Source organism: Trichosurus vulpecula, chromosome 4 (assembly GCF_011100635.1).
Source record: "Trichosurus vulpecula isolate mTriVul1 chromosome 4, mTriVul1.pri, whole genome shotgun sequence".
Lineage (NCBI taxonomy): Eukaryota > Metazoa > Chordata > Mammalia > Diprotodontia > Phalangeridae > Trichosurus > Trichosurus vulpecula.
The window spans coordinates 200,764,932-200,781,260 of NC_050576.1; the positions used below are offsets into that span (position 1 = coordinate 200,764,932).

At 43.3% G+C, this 16,329-nt stretch overlaps 1 protein-coding gene across 2 annotated transcripts in view; it reads right to left on the minus strand.

The window, feature by feature from the left end:
• Positions 1 to 15,688, minus strand: part of DNAI2 (dynein axonemal intermediate chain 2) — a 55,920-nt gene extending 40,232 nt beyond the window's left edge. For both annotated transcript variants that reach the window (XM_036756396.1, XM_036756397.1), the window contains exons 1-5: positions 15,506 to 15,688; positions 13,400 to 13,561; positions 12,040 to 12,161; positions 6,702 to 6,844; positions 4,977 to 5,090 (exon numbers count right to left, since the gene is read on the minus strand). In XM_036756396.1, coding sequence (XP_036612291.1) covers positions 4,977 to 5,090; positions 6,702 to 6,844; positions 12,040 to 12,161; positions 13,400 to 13,561; positions 15,506 to 15,688 — 724 coding nt within the window. The remainder of the gene's footprint in view (positions 1 to 4,976; positions 5,091 to 6,701; positions 6,845 to 12,039; positions 12,162 to 13,399; positions 13,562 to 15,505) is intronic.
• Positions 15,689 to 16,329: the final 641 nt, after the last annotated feature.

Sequence of the window (16,329 nt, forward strand, 5' to 3'; positions counted from 1 at the left end):
GGATCGTGTGACAGGCTCATGTTTTTCTTCCTGGTGGGTTGTGTAGAGTATGTACAATTATTTTTTGCCTGCTTCCGATGTCATGTGAAGTTTGTTTTTTTTTGCCCCAGGGGAGGGCATCTACTTCCAGCCATGCCCAGGGTCTTGCACTGTGTGATGATGAAGGGTCCCCTCACTGGTGAACTGGAGGAACTAATGACTCAGAAGACCTTTTAAAAAGAGAATATGGCTCCAGGCTGAGGTGTCTCAGCTTTTCCTCTCTAAATAATAAGGTGTAACTCCAGAAAGATATGAGGAAGGACAGGATGTTTCTCTGTCTTTATGGAATGGTGATCTTTCCCTTGTGGCAGCTAGGGCCACAGGGTGACTTATCCAGGCCCCTGGCTGCCTTTACTCTCTGTACTTTTTCTTTCCTGATCTTAAGAAAACAAGTATTTGGAGATGGGAAGTTTTCCAGGGGATCTTGAGATTTTCCAAAGGTCTGTGGCTACAGCATATTCCATCAGAAGTATATGCTGGCATGGCGGCTGTGCCATCCACTGGAACAGCAGGGGCTGACAGTAGGGGAAGTTTCTGCATCAGAGAGTTGGTCCACTGCCAAGAGAGGGGCCAAGCAAAGAAATGCCAAGAGCAACTGAATGGTGAAAATGCCCAGTGAAATGCGAAATGCCTAATTGGAAATACTGCACAACTGCTTTATGTTCTGATAAGGCTCAAACCATTAGCCTGCCAACGGCTTGTAACCGTAGCTCTAAGTTCAGTTACTGAATGCTTTTCTAATGGTTCTGTTAATGCCCTCTGTGGTTCTTTTATGCTTAACATTTCTGTCTGTGCAGGAGTAAACTACCCTTCTCATTCCCTATCAATAGTGTATATTGAATGCCTCTTTTCCTATTCCCCCTACACTCGAGACAAAAAGTAACATTGTCCTTGGGATGCCAAGGTTGGGGTTTAATGAGTTAAGAATGAAAATAAAGGGAGCCCAATTCCCCTAATTGGAGGTCAGACTTCCCCTAGCAACGGACTGGTCCACACCTAAATGCCTGAGCATAGGACTGAGAGTAGTGGGGATCCCAGCACCACCCCTACCCTCCACTCTGAGCTTCAGTATGTCTATGCTAGATGTAAAAACCCTTCAATATTTAGGGGCAGCTAATATATATCCCTGCAAAATCTCTTCTCCTAGCTAAATATTCCCTTCCCTGAACATCTTGGTCACAATCCTTTGGACAAGTTCCACCTTGTTCATGCTCTTCCTACAAAATAGGATCCAGAACTGGTCACCATATTCCAGATGATATTAGACTCAGGCAGGGTACAAGTTGACTCTCATCTTTCTCATTCTGGATGCTATGCTTTTGTTATTATTGCCTACGGGCAAATTAGCATTTTTCTCTCCTGTCACTCATATTGAGCTGGCAGTTTACTGAGTCTCCCAGATCCTTTTTATATCAATTCAGGTTGAGACATGTCTGTTCCATCCGGTGCTTGTGAAGTTGACTTTTCTTTTTTTAAACCAAGCATCCTAGTTTTGTTCCAGCTTGTTGAGATATTTTGAGATCCTAATTCTGGCATACTAGCTATCCTTCCAAGCTTACTGCAGTCTTCAAATGTGACAAGTATGACAGCTACTTGGAGACTTACTAGCTGTGTGACCCTGGGCAAGTCGCTTAACCCTGTTCGCATTAGTTTCCTCATCTGTAAAATGAGCTGGAGAAAGAAATGGCAAATCGCTCCAATATCTTTACCAAAAAAACCCCAAAAGGGGTCATAAAGAGTCAGATGCGACTGAAAAAACGACTGGACATGACAGCTACATATCTAAGTTAAGCTGGACTGGATTTGAAGTTCGAATCCTGCTTTGTTAGCCATGTGACCCTGGACAAATATACTCTCAGTGCATTTCCTAATCTGTAAAATTAAGATAATAAAAGCAACTACTTTATGGGGAAGATGTGGGAATCAAATGAGATAACCTAAATAGAAAGTGCTTTTGCAAACCTTAAGCACTATATGTGTTAGCTATTTAAGTCACTGATAGAAGAACTGGTTAGGATGGAACCATGAATAAGAACCCACAGAGACAATGCACTAGAAAATCAGGGTGATTCCCCCCACCCCCACCCCTACTTTGGCTGGAAGGTGAGGGATTTCATGGTGTACCTGAATGAGCACTGTGTTTACAGTCAGACACCTGGCATAGCACAATGGATCAGGAGACAAGCCTTGGGTTTGAAATCTGGCTCTGCTACCTACTGAGAGACCATGGCAAATTCACAACCATCTCTTGGTCTCAATTTCCTCTTTGTAAAATTGGGGCGTTGGACTAAGTGACCTTTACAGTAGTGTCCTTCTGTAAATCAGTGATCTTAGTTCTGGCTCTTTTACTAATAAGCTGTATGACCTTGGTGAATTAACTAAACTCTCCAAGCCTCAGTTTCTTCCTCATTAGAATGAGGTGGATTCGTACAAGACCCAGGTCTAACATATAATTGTTCTGTTTCACTTCCTTTCCATCTTCAGAGCAGGATTATATTCAGAACAATCCAAGGGAACTATTTCTTTACATTCCTCTTTGAAAGTCTCTGGAGAAGCAGGCTTCATGATTTCTTTTGGTAAGATTCAGTGTCTCAGAACCCTGAGAGGAAATTCTCCTTAATGGATAATAATAGCCTATAGTAGGAGCAGCTAGGTGGCCCTGAAGTCAGGAGGACCTGAATTCAAATCTGGCCTCAGACACTTGACACCTAGTTGCTATGTGATCCTGGGGAAGTCACTTAACCTTGATTACCTCGGGAAAACAACAACAGTAATCATAGCCTATGGTTATACAAAGTTTGCACTCTCCTCCCTCAGCTGCTGTTGTTTGTCCCTTTGCTTTCAAAGAGGAACATTGACATCACTAAGTGGTCTTGACTTCATAGTGAATTGGACTCAGGTGAGGCAGAATTGCACAAAGTCAGCTTCACTCTCTCTTCCGGAGTCTTCAAAGTTCAATGGCAAGACAAAAGTCAGGACTACTGGCCCAGAATGCAGTGGATGACCTTGGCGCCTTCCACATCCGACCAAGCTCTAAGCTCTAAGCTCCTCTAACTTAAAGTCTTAGAGAATTAAGAAATTAAGACTTGGGCAGCTAGGTGGCGCATTTCCCTGGAAGCTGCCAGGGGCACTTAGTGTGTGATCCATGGGATGGCCCCTGCAGGCCCAGGACCAGGCATGCTGCCAGGACCATGAAAAGGGAGGAAGAGTAAGGCAAGGAGTCACTGAGCAGCTATTTTTCTTCTGACGGTGCTTGCCAGTGGAGGACAACGGAGGTCAGGAGACCAGGAGCAGAGACAGGGTGCTGATCAGAGAAGGGCAAAGCACGGACAGACTATGGGGAACTGAGAGAGCAGATCAGGCCAAAATAGCAGCTGTGGGGACGGTGAGGTCTCCAGAATATAGTCCACGGCACTCATGCTTGTTCCCTCACTTGCTTGGAGTACCATCTGGGAGGAAAAAAACCCCAATGGTTTCCCTGGACTCATCTGACCATATACCTTCTGACGGGTGGGCAAGAAGAGTGTGTGCAGAGAGGAAAATCCAGTCCCTCCGGCTGCAACCATCATGGCCTGTTTCTTTGAATGATTGTTTCTATGTTCTTGAAGCTGCTATTAAAGTGTCTGGCCACTTATCGCAAATTTCATTTAAGCCTAATAAGTGTATTTTGGGGTGGGGTAATGAGCCAATTAGGGGGAGAAAAATTCTTCATTGTTAGTGTAACAAGAGCTATCTTCTCAGCCCATGTTACAATAGTAATATCATATGGATATGGATGTGTGTGTATGTGTGTGTATATATATATATATGTATATATATATATGTGTGTGTGTATAATATATGTATATAATATAATATATGTATGTAATATAAAATGCATATGTATATAATATATAATAGATATATATAACAAATATATATTTTATATAATATAATACATATTATGATAATATATATTATATGAGAATATATTAAGTAGACATATATATATACACCCACATACACACACACACACACACACACACACACACACACACACACACATATACCCATACCCACTAGACAGCCTTTTGACCTGGGAGAGAAAAGTTAATAAGGGAATGAGTTGCTAAGCAGAGTGATACATATGTGTGGCAATGGTGGGGGATGGGGTGATAGGGTTCCAGTGCCCCTTTAAAGCTGTGCCTGGAGCTGGAGGACTTCTAGAAGTATACAAATTCTATTCACCTCCAGACCCAAGCCTTCCAAAAGGAACCTTCCTATATCATACTGCTGAAAGAGTCAGGGTCATATTTTTTGCTTCCCCTAACATGTGGTGCCCTGCCATAGCTGTATCTCTAAATTGGACTTTGTCACCAATTCCCTATTCCCCCATCCCCACCCCTCGAAAGTGTTCCACGCTAATATTATTTTTAAAAAATACAGCAAATTTAAATTAATTTTGCTTAGGGAATCTGGGGATACCTCTTTAGGTTAGCGGGCAGCTAGGTGGCACAGAGTGGATTGAGTGCTGGGCTTGGAATCAGGAAGACTCATCTTCCTGAATTCAAATCTGGCCTCAGATACTTATTAGCTGTGTGACCCTGGCCAGGTCACTTACCTCTGTTTGTCTCAGTTTCCTCATCTATAAACTGAGCTAGAGCAGGAAATGACAAACCACTCTTTGCCGAGAAAACCCCAAAATGGGGTCATGTGGAATCAGACATGACTGAACCACGGCAGCTTGAGGTTAATGGAGACATCTTATGAATCACTGACCTTATTCATCATCTAAGTGTCTGCTCACAAGCTATGGAAACTCCCAGCCTCCAGGTTTTTTTTTGATATTAATAAACCCCGGGACCAAACTGGCATTTAGGTTTTGACTTGCGGTGGAGGAGGCCCAGGCGCAGACAAGTGCTAGAGGAGAAATGGGCAGTCGTTGGGTCTCTCCTTACCAATCTGGCCGTTGTAGCAGCCTCCGATCAGGACATGTGCATCTTTGGGGTTGTACTCCAAGGTCACCAGAGGAGAAGCTGGCTTCAGGGTGAGCTCTGGTTTGTTTGGGTTTTCTATAAAAAAGGGGGAAAAAATCACATAAAAATATGAAGGACTGGGGAGGGGGGAGGGGAGAGAGCAAGTCTTAACTTATTTAAATTAACTATTACCTCCAGGATCAAATATAAAATCCTTTTTAGCATGTAAAGCCCTTCATGACCTGGCCCCTTTCTAGCTTTCCAATCTTAAATTTTACTCCTTTTATATAACTGCTACTCCGCAACACTCCATCTCAGGCGCTAGGTAGCGCCATAGTGCATAGAGTGCCAGTCCTGACATCATTCAGGAGTACTCATCTTCCTGGGTTCAAATCTGGCCTCAGACACTTACTACTGTGGGACCCTGGGCAAGTCACTTAACCCTGCTTGCCTCAGTTTCCTCATCTGTAAAATAAGCTGGAGGAGGAAACAGCAAACCACTCCAGGATCTTTGCCAAGAAAACCCCAAAGAGGGGGTTTGACTAAACAACAAAACATTCTATCTTCCCTCTCTGCATTTATACCTGGAACTCTCTTTCTCCTCATCTCTGCTTCCTGCCTTCCCTGGTTTTCTTCAAGCCCCAGCTAAAATCCCACCTTCTATAAGAAGCCTTTCCCAATCCCCCTTAATACTACTGCCTTCCCTCTTGCTGCTCATGCCCAGATTATTCTGTCTATATCTTGTTTGTACATAGTTGTTTGCATGTTGGCTCCCCTCTTAGACTGTGGGTTCCTTGAGAGCAGGGACTGGTTTGGCTTCTGCTTTTGTTTTTGCCTTTCTTTGTACCCCCAGCACTTAGCACAGGGCCTGGTACATAGGTGCTTAATAAATGCTTGTCGACTTGACTTTAAAAATAAGAAAAAAAAAAACAAAGAGAAAAAAAGTCAGGAAAACTCATCAAATTATCAAAATCCAACAATATGTATAATGCTCCAAACCACTAGTTTAAAATTTTATTAACAGGACCTTTCAAAATTTTCAATGGGAATCCCAGAATCTGGATTTTCCTCTACTTGTCAGTAACAGATGGCAGTCCTTTCACATGTTGAAACTGTTGTCATTCAGTTGGGTCTGACTAGGTTTTCTTGGCAAAGACAATGGAGTGGTTTGCCATTTTAAAGAATTTGGGGACACCTCTTTAAGTTAACGGACAGCTAGCTGGCACAGTGGATAGAACACTGGGCTTGGAATCAGGAAGACTCATCTTCCTGAATTGAAATCTGGCCTCAGACTTACTAGCTCATTTGCAGATGAGGAAACTGAGCCAGGGTTAACAAAGTCACCCAGCTACTAAGTGTCTGAGGCTAGATTTGAACTCAAGAAGGTGAGTCTTCCTTTCTCCAGGCCCAGCACTCTATCCACTGAGCCACCCAGCTGCTCACAACTTAGAATAGAGAGACTTTCCTCTACCTAGATCTGTGTGTCTCAGCAGTCTCTAAACCCAGCAATACCTGAGAAATCTCACTAAATACAACATCATCGCCTGCCCAGAGAAGCGGCTTTCAAAGAGAACTATTTTTCAGCAGCTGCAGGTCTATTGAGGGACCTTCCATGCCCAAGACTTTATGGTATTTTCCTCTCAAAGCCCCTACCCCACTCCCACCAGCCAAGCTGCAAGATACTGCCGTGTTCTTTCCATTTCTTACCCAAGTCCCAGATGAACGAGTCATAGCTCATGTTCACGTCAGCCCGCTGGAAATCCAGACAGGAATATGCCACAGCTAACTTCCGGTTTGCATCAGGGTGCCAGGACAGGTGGGTTGCTGTACGTTTGATTACATGTGGGTCCCTTTTGGGGAAAAACAGAATCACATACAAGGTCAGGCTCTCCCACAGGTTAACAGAGGGGGAAACAATCCTGCAAAATATAAGACTTTTGGAGTAAACTGTATCATTCTCTTCATCAGGGAGGCCAGGAGGGATGTTAAACGTGCAACCTGGCTTTCACCTGGGCAGGACCCTTGGCTCTCCTCCTGGCAGCTGGCTGGTACAGGCACAGTGTGTAGAGTGGTAGATTTGGAGTCAGGAAGACCTGAGTTCAAATCCACCCTTTGTCGCTGTGGGTGTGAATGAGAAAATCATTTAGCCTTTCTGGATTCAGTGTCCTCATAAAACATGGATATTTGTAGCATCTAGCTCTCAGGGTTGTTTCAAGGATCAGATAAGATAATATCTGTACAATGCATTGCAAACCTAAAAATATTACACAAAGCAAGCTATTATTATTGTTATTGCTATCATCATTAATATTACTATGCATTTCCACAAAGGTGGGCCAGGGGTGTGGAACCTGCGCCCTTGAGGCCATATGTGACCCTCTAGGTCCCCGAGTGCAGCCCTTTGACTGAATCCAAACTTCACGGAACAAAAAGTTGGATTCAGTCAAAGGGCTGCACTTGAGGACATAGAGGGCCACATATGGCCTCAAGGGCTCAGGTTCCGCACCCCTGCCTCAGACCATATCTATCCATGCCACCTATGAGTGCTGATATTTATTTAGACAACCCACTGGGGCCCAAAGATATTACAGGAATTAAATCAAATTGGAGATTTTTTTTATAGGGGTAAGAACCTAAGTGGCCTGAGCTCCTACTGGTCATGATGCCTAGTAGCCTGGCACCCGGGGAATGTTTCAAGTCTTCATGGAGTCAGTTCTTCCCATCATGATCAGTTAAGCAGTCAGTGAGTCAGTCAACAAGCATTTATAAATCGCTTCCTTTGTGCCAGGCACCAAATCAGTTGGCAAGCAGCTTCATCCAAGGGCCAGAAACCTCCTTTTAAATGAACAGGGAAGTTCATTCCACCCAATTTATTGAGCTGTTTAGAGGGAGTAGTGACTAAGCTCTACAAAGTAGTTGGAAGGCCATTGTAATTAATTTTTCAATTCAGAATTTCCAGAGCACTTTGAATGTCGTCCAAGGGCTTTTTATGATCAATTTTAAACTCAGTGCTTTGGCATCTGGAGTCTAGGAAAATGCAGACTGGACTAGGCAGAGGTCTCCCGGCCTTCGAATTTCTGATCCCAGCTCCATTAGAGATTCCCATTACAGGCATTCCAACCAATTAACTCAGGTTTAACTGATCCAGACTTCTCAAATCTGAAAAACATAAGCTGTGCCAACAATGAAGACATTGAGAATGAATGTAGAGTTTCATAAAAAACTTTTCTTCCATAAAAATAACAAAATTGTTTATAGGAATAGTTTCAATTTGGGGGGCAGCTAAGGTGGCACAGTGGGTAGCGTGGCCAGCCTGGAGTCAGGAAGACTCATCTTCTTGAGGTCAAATCTGGCCTCAGTCATTTACCAGCTGTGTGACCCTGGACAAGTCACTTAACCCTGTTTGCCTCAGTTTTCCTTATCAGTAAAATGAACTGGAGAAGGAAATGGCAAACCCCTCCAGTATCTTTGTCAAGAAAACCTAAAATGGAGTCAAAAAGAGTTGGACACATCTGAAAAGACTGAATAACAATAAATTATTTCAGTGATCATTTTTATGCAGATGACTCAGATCTATTTGTCCACTCCTATAACCTCTTTCTCATCCTCCTGTCTTGAATCTCTACACGCCTATCAGACATCTCCAAGTAGATTCCTATAGATATCTTAAATCCACCATGCCCCAAACTGATTTCATTTTCTTTCCTTCCCAAACGTTCCCCTGCTTCCTAACTTCCCCTATTCCTGTTACGACCCTACCAGGCCCCCAAGCTTACAACCCAAGTGGTAATCTCAACGCTTCACTTCTCCTCATTCCCCAGTTATGGAGTCAGTGGTCAAGTCCCATGATTTCTGCCTTTGTAATATTTCTTCCTTCTCTCCTCTGATGCTGCACCCACCATGGTGCAGGCCCTCATCACCTCGTGCCTGGCCTATTACAAATGTCTTCTGGGTGGTCTCCCTTCCTCTCTCCAGTCTTTCCCTTCTCTAGACCATCATCTACTCAGCTGTCAAATTAATCTTCCTCAAGTACAGGTCTAACCGTACCACCCCCACCCTCCCATTCAGTCGATTCCAGTGATTCCCTATCACACCCAGGATCAAATATAAAATCTTCCACTTGGCTTTCCAAGTCCTTTATGATCTGATTCCTTCCCACCTATGCAGTCTTCTTATACCTTTCTCCACTCCCCGAGCCTTCCTCCATCCCACCGTATTCTGTCATTCAGTGACACTGGCTTCCTTGCTGCTCCTCCCACAAGACACTCCATCTCTACTCTGGACATTTTCTGAAATATTCTCCATCCTCATCTGCACCTGCTGGCTCTAAGTTTCAGCTAAAGCTCCATATTCTACGGGAAGCCTTTCCCAGTTCTCCTTAATCTTAGCACTTTCTCTCTGAAATCGTTCCCAGTTATCATGAATAGATCTCATGTGAACGTAATAGTTTGTACGTTGTCTCCCCCATTAGACTGTGAGCTATGTGAAAGCAAAGATTGTTTTTTTGTTTCTTGTTGGTTTTTTTTTGGGGGGGGGGTTCTTTCTACCTTTCCTTTCTAACCCCAGCACTTTGAAGGGTGTCTGGCACACAGCACCCACTTAATGAATGCTATTTGACTCAACTCGACTAGACTGGCTCTTTTCTCCCCCTAGCTCTGTGAGTGGTTTTAAATGCATTGTTTTATAGAGGGAATTCTTGGATGTATGTGAGGTTGGGGGTGGGGGTGGGGATAGCGCAGGTTGAACTTGATAACCACTGAGGTCTCTTCCAGCTCAGAGATTTTGTGAGTCTTCAATCACAGGGGATGAGTCCTCTATGCTCTTATACTTTCCAGATGGGAGTGATTCCAGTGTGATCTCTTCCTTCTCTGAGCTCCTATAGTCATTTTAGTTGTATCTGACTCTTCAGGACCCATTTGGGGTTTTCTTGGTAAAGATACTAGAGTGAGTTTGCCATCTCTTTCTCCAGCTCATTTGACAGATGAGGAAACTGAGGAAAACAGGGTTAAGTGACTTGCCCGGGATCACGCAGCTAGGAAGTATCAGAGGCCAATAATATTTACTGGATTCCGTCCTGTCATCTTGTCAGATAATTCTTTCCTAATAAGATTTTAAATTATCTGAGGGCAGGGGCCATGTTTTCTGTGTCTTCCACAGCACCTAGTCAAATTCCCTGAATGTTTACTGAGTAGGCACTCAATAAATTTTTTTTAATAAATCTGAGCATATGCAAATATGTGAATACCTCTACAATTTCAATCTTTACCATAAGAGTACAGATTTAGAGCTAGGAGGGCTAAAACCTTTTCTGTGGCACAGACCCCTGTGACTGTCCGGTGAAACCCAGGAACTCTTTCTCAGGAGAATATTTTAAAATGCATGATATAAAATATGTAGGATCACAAAGGAAACTAATTAAGTTAAAATGTAGTTATCGAAATCTTTTTAAAACAACAAGTTTACAGTTTCTAAGTTAAGCACCTTTGTGTAAAACGAGGGGCCTGAACGTGTAGTCATCTGGTCTAATGGAATAGAGACTAGAGTGTGGGACTGGAGACAGACCTGGGTTCACATGCCACTCAGATGCTTTCTAGCTGTGTGATCGCTTCTTTGAATATGATTTTTCTCAAAGGTAAAATGGGGATAATACTACCTGTAATGCCTACCTCACAGAACTGTGAGGATCAAATAAGATAATTTCTGTGAAGTACTTTGTAAGTTTTTAATGCTATATATTTTTATTATTATTACAATTTTATTATCACAGATAGAAAAGCAAGGCTCCAAAAGGCTGTGACTTGACCAAGGTTACATATGTAGTAAGTAGCAAGACTGGGATTTGAACTTGGGTCCACATATTCCAAATCCCTTTCCACAGCTCCACACAGCCTCTCCAACTTAGGTCACTACAGCATTTCAAGAAGTCTGGAAAGCCTTTGCCTGGACTTCTGCATCAGTTCAAAGACCCAAGTACATGACCCCCTCACCCAAATATTTGTGTTGTTACATACCTGCCATTCTGTTAATATGGCACACTTCACAGAATGATAAGGGACCTCAGAATTTAGTAGTCCAAGGGTTTTTAACCCTGGTACCCATGAACTTTGTTTAAAAAAATTTTTTTTTGGATCATTGTATTTCAACACAATTGGTTTCCTTTGTCATTTTGCGTATTTCATTTAATGCATTTATGAATGTTCTTCTGAAAAGGGATCCACGGGCTTTTCACCACATTGCCAAAGGGGTCCATGGCACTTAAAAAGGTTAAAAAAAACTCCAATCTAGTACAATCCCTTCATTTTAGGGTTTTTTTGGGGGGGAGGATTGGGGTTTTTTTAAGGAGGCAATGGGGTTGAGTGACTTACCCAGGGTCACATAGCTAGTAAGTATCTGAGGCTGGATTTTAATTCAGGTTCTCCTGACTCCAGGACTGGTGTTCTATCCACTGAGCCACCTAGCTGCCCCAAACCCTTCATTTTGACAGAAGAGGAAACCGAGTCCCAAAAGCTGATGTGGCTTGCTTTACTATAGAGCCAGAGTTTGAATTTGGGGTTTCTGACTCCAAGCGCAGTACTCTTTCCCTTCTGCTGCTTATAAATTGCTTTCTCCACATCCTCTGCGTATTTATCCTACCCCCCACCCCACCCCCACATAGCCTGTATTCTCCAGTGATAGGAACGGTCATTTTTGTCCTGTTACCTTCCTATGCTAGGTTCCGTATTAGACTGGGTGCTAGACCTGGAGTCAGGAAGACCTAGGTTCAAATCCTGCCTCAGGACATTTCAATGACTGTGTGACCCTGGGCAAATCATTTCAACCCTCTGGGCCTCAACTTCCTCCTCCGTAAGATGAGGCAACTGGACTCAACAGCCTCTGAGGTCCCTCCTAGCTCTAAATCCTGTGACGTATGGTTCTTAGTCGAGGGTCTCACATCAAGCTTTGACTGACTGGTGAGGGGTCCCTATTCACTGGGAACATCTTGTCCCTGGGGCAGGTGTGAGGTAAGGCCCAAGAGCAGGCAGAGACCCAGCCCAGGGGTGGATACCTGAAAACGTTGATGGTTTTGGCTGAAAGGACCTCATCAGACACTTCTACTACATCCTCTTCATCAAAATACTCCCCATAAATATCGATGGCATTGTTCTGTTTAATGCAGTGCTCCATCACCTGGGACACAGAGGAGAACAGCTTCTGTCAGTCTTTTCAGAATGCTCGGGTTTGGAAGAACAAAGAGTCTAAAGCGAAGGGGTAAAGGGCGGGGGGCAGATGGGGAGGATTTCATGGTCAGAAACGATTCAGGATATTGTCTAGTGCACTGTGGAGCTCTTCCAGCTGCTGAGAAATGAGCAAAGGAGGGAGAAGGAAGGGAGAAGAGCTAGGTCTGATGCCTGAAGAGTAGTTCTGGCCTCTTTCTTTCTTTCCTTCTTTCCCTCTCTACATGAGAATTAAGATGTCCCTTCCTTCCTTCTTTCCTTCCTTCCTTCCTCCTTCCTTCCTTCCTTCCTTCCCCTCATTTTCCTTCCTCCCTCATTCTCTCCCTCTTTTCTCCCTTCCTCCTTCCCTTCCTTTCCTCTCTCCCTCCTTTCTTCCTCCCTTCTTCCTTCCTTTCCTCCTTCTCTCTCACTCTTTTTTCTTTCTTCCCTCCTTCTTTCTTTCTTTCCCTCTCTTTCCTTCCTCCCTCTCTCTCCCCCTCCTTTTCTTCCTTCTTTTCTTCTTTCTTTCCCTCACTTTCCTTCCTCCCTCTCTCTCCCCCTCCTTTTCTTCCTTCATTCCTTCCCTCCCTCTCTCATTTAAAGACTAGGTCTCACTACCTCACTCAGGCTAAATATAGGAGTTACTTTGGCCTACTCTCCTGTGCCACACCTTAGGCAATGGTCTGGGCAACCCAACTCTTTCCCCGTACACTTCTTGGGGACTCACCACATTGATTCTGAAGTCAGTGTGGACACCTAATCAGCCTATCCCACTGTAGCTCAGAACTCTGGAGCTCCAGATAGCCAACAGTCTCAGTGTCCCCAGTAAATGGGATTATAGGTATGTGCCACCATGGCTGGCTGGTGTATTTATTTTGTGTATATCCTGTATTTACTATCTGTGAACATAGCATATTTTCCCAATAGAAGGTAAATTCCTTGAGGGCAAGAACTGTATTTGCATACTAGCTCCTAACATAGTACCCAGCATATGATAGGGGCTTAATAAATTAGGTTCATTGATTGATTGTGGTCCCCTTAGAGAAGGAGTTCCCCTGCAGGGTTTAGAGTCATATTTGCAGGAACGGGGCTCCCTCCATCAAAATTTATTACGGAGTTCTTTTTTCCTGCTAAATCCGACTATCTCTTGGTATAGGGTTGGGTAGAGGATGGGGTGGGTAGAGAGCAGAAAAAAAGAACTTGCTGCCTCACGTAACCAAGCTGCAAGATGGCATTGATGTAATTCTCATCCTTCTCCACTTTCTTCCGGAATCGGATGGTTTGTTCCAACTCTTGCGGGTTCACATCTTTGGGCCAGCCCCCTTCTACATGATTAATTCCTCGGGTCTCCATCTCAAATCTCTCTGTGTTGACCTATAAATTGTGGGAGAGAAGGTTAAAAAAAAAAAAAAAACACCCAGTTTCAGTTTCGCCTCACATCTTTCAAAATGGCAAATATGACCAAAAAATGGAAGCAGTCAATTTTGGAGAGGCTATGGAAAGACAGACACACTAATACTGCATGGAGCTATGATCCTATTCAACCATTCTAAACAACAATTTGGAATTATGGGAGAAAGGTCACTAAACTGTTCATTTCCTTGGACTCAGTGGTTCTTATGCTGAGCATGCAGCCCAAGGAGGTCAGAGACAGAAAGAAAGGTCCCGTATATAACAAATACATGTGGTCGTGTTGAGCTTCTCTGGGGAGTGAGATAGGGAATCAATTTTGGAAGAATAAATGGATTGTTTTGCTATAGTATGAGCCCATTTAAAAAACTAGAATCTAAGGGGTGCCTGTCTATTGGGAAACAAATTATGGTATACGCTATAGTGAAAATTTTTTTATTATAGTGTAATGGAATATTATTGAGCTGTAAGAAATGAGAAATTAAAAAAACAAACTTTGGAAGACATACGAAGTCATGCAGAAAGTGAGAGAAAACTAGGAACGCCAATAATTTCATTACGTCTTGATGAACTAACAATGTAGAAATCCCCCAACCACCTGGTGGCCTAATATTCAAAAGTCCCCAGCTCCTATGAAAGGACATGGTAAAGCAGATGGTCTTATCCACTGCTGTAACAACTATTTGCTGTCTTTAAATAAGAGACCCTGCTGTTTGTCTGAAAGGACTGCTTTCACAATTATAAAAGCATTTGCTCTCTTTCTCTTGTCTCCTGCCCTTGAGCAGGAAATGTTTTCTTTTTCGGATTATAAATCCTTCTGCTTGCATTCCAACCCACCCCCACTCCCTTTTCTCTTTTGACTGGTCTCCTTCTTTCTCTACCCCTCCACCTAATAGGAAACGCTTTGCTTTCCTATCCTAAGAATCCCCCAGAATGTTGCTGATTGGTTAGTACTCTGAGTGGTCCTTAAATGTGACAAAAACCAAATATTTGTTATCAGCAAGGGCAGATTACTTAGTGTGACAATAATTCTCTTTCATTTTGGTCTCCCATCTTTGACTTGAAGCTATTGGACCTCTGATGATGGGTATGCTTCTTCCAGAAGATGAAGAGAATTCCCCCACAGGAGCAAAGAAAGCAGAACCAGAAGAATAACATACGTAATGACAACTATAGTGTCAACGAAAACATTAAAAGGCATCTAACAATGCAATGAATATTCTTAGTTCTGAAGGAAAGAGGATGTAACAAAGAACCTTCCTATTGGTACCAGGGCAGACATTGCATAGGTGATCTGACATGGTTACTTTATTGGCTGGTTTTCTTCAGTGGCTTTCTTTGGCAGTATAGAGCAGTGGATAGAGAACTGGCCTCAAAGCCAGAAGGACCTGGGTTCAAGTCCTTCCTTTGATACTCACTGGCTTTGTGACACTGGGCAAATCACTTAACCTCTCAGTACCCTAAGCAACTCTCTAAGATTATAAATTACAGAAAATGTGCTGATCTTCACTGATGGAAAGAAGTTCTTCACCAGGGATTTTCCTGTGCCACTGAAATCACAAGCACAGTTCCTGTTCCCAACCCTAAGGGAGGGTTCAATGTGTGGGAATTGGGAAATGCTGAGAAATTATTATTATGTTTTGTTTAAAAGGCATCATTTAAAAAAAAAAACAACCCAAACATTAAGTTGCCTCTACAAAAACTCTACCGGGAAGTTCAAGACTCCCTCTTCTCAGAGGTGGATGGGATGGGGGATCTCCATGATCATCATTATGGGAATGGGCACATGGAATTAGAAGACAAAAAGTAATGTTGCTGGCTCTCCATTCTCCCCATCTCCCCAAGTCATCATGACCATTCCACCACACCTTCCAGTAGAACCCGATTCACGATGGGGAGAGACGCTACCTCATGTTCTGACATGTCATAGGAACACTGAACTCCTGTGTCCACCGGATCCCGTACGACAAACTGGTCGGCAAGTTCTGGATTGGGTGGGATGTCGATGCTCAGCTCCGCTTGTCGGTCACTGAAGTTGCATTGCTTCCCAAACTCGCTGCGTTTCTTCACGTACACGTAGACTATCTCCATGGTGGTGGCTAAAGGTAACAGTACAACAGTAACAGGGAAGTTAGGAAGAGCAGAACCACTTAGGGGAAAGATAATGAGTTCAGTTTCAGGTGTGTTGAGTTTGAGATGTCTGTGGGACACTGAGAAAGAAGATAGTTTTAATTTCTTTTAAGGAAAAACTAGCTTAACCTGAATTAGGATGTTGCTCCTTCCGCATCAGGTTTAAAACATAAATGAGGGTGCCACTGATAGCAATAGTGAAGACAGAAGAAAGAACCAGTATAAGGTGATAGAAATTGAGTTCTATTTTGGACAGAAAGAGTTTAAGGTGCTGATAGCATGTGTCTGGGCTATAGAGTCAGGAAGAATAGTCTTCCTGAGTTCCAATCTGGCCTCAGACACTAGCTGTGTGACCCTGGATGAGTCACTTAACCCTGTTTGCCTCAGTTTCCTTATCTGTTAAATGAGCTGGAGAAGGAAATAGCAAACCACACGAGGATCTTTGCCAAGAAAACCCCAAATGGGGTCACAAAGAGTCAGACCTGACTGAAAAACGACTCAACAACCGCATACATCTAATTGGAAATGTCTCATAGGTGATTGGAAATGTGGGTCTGGAACGTGGAAGAGTGGTCAGGATTGGACATAAAGATTTAGCACGT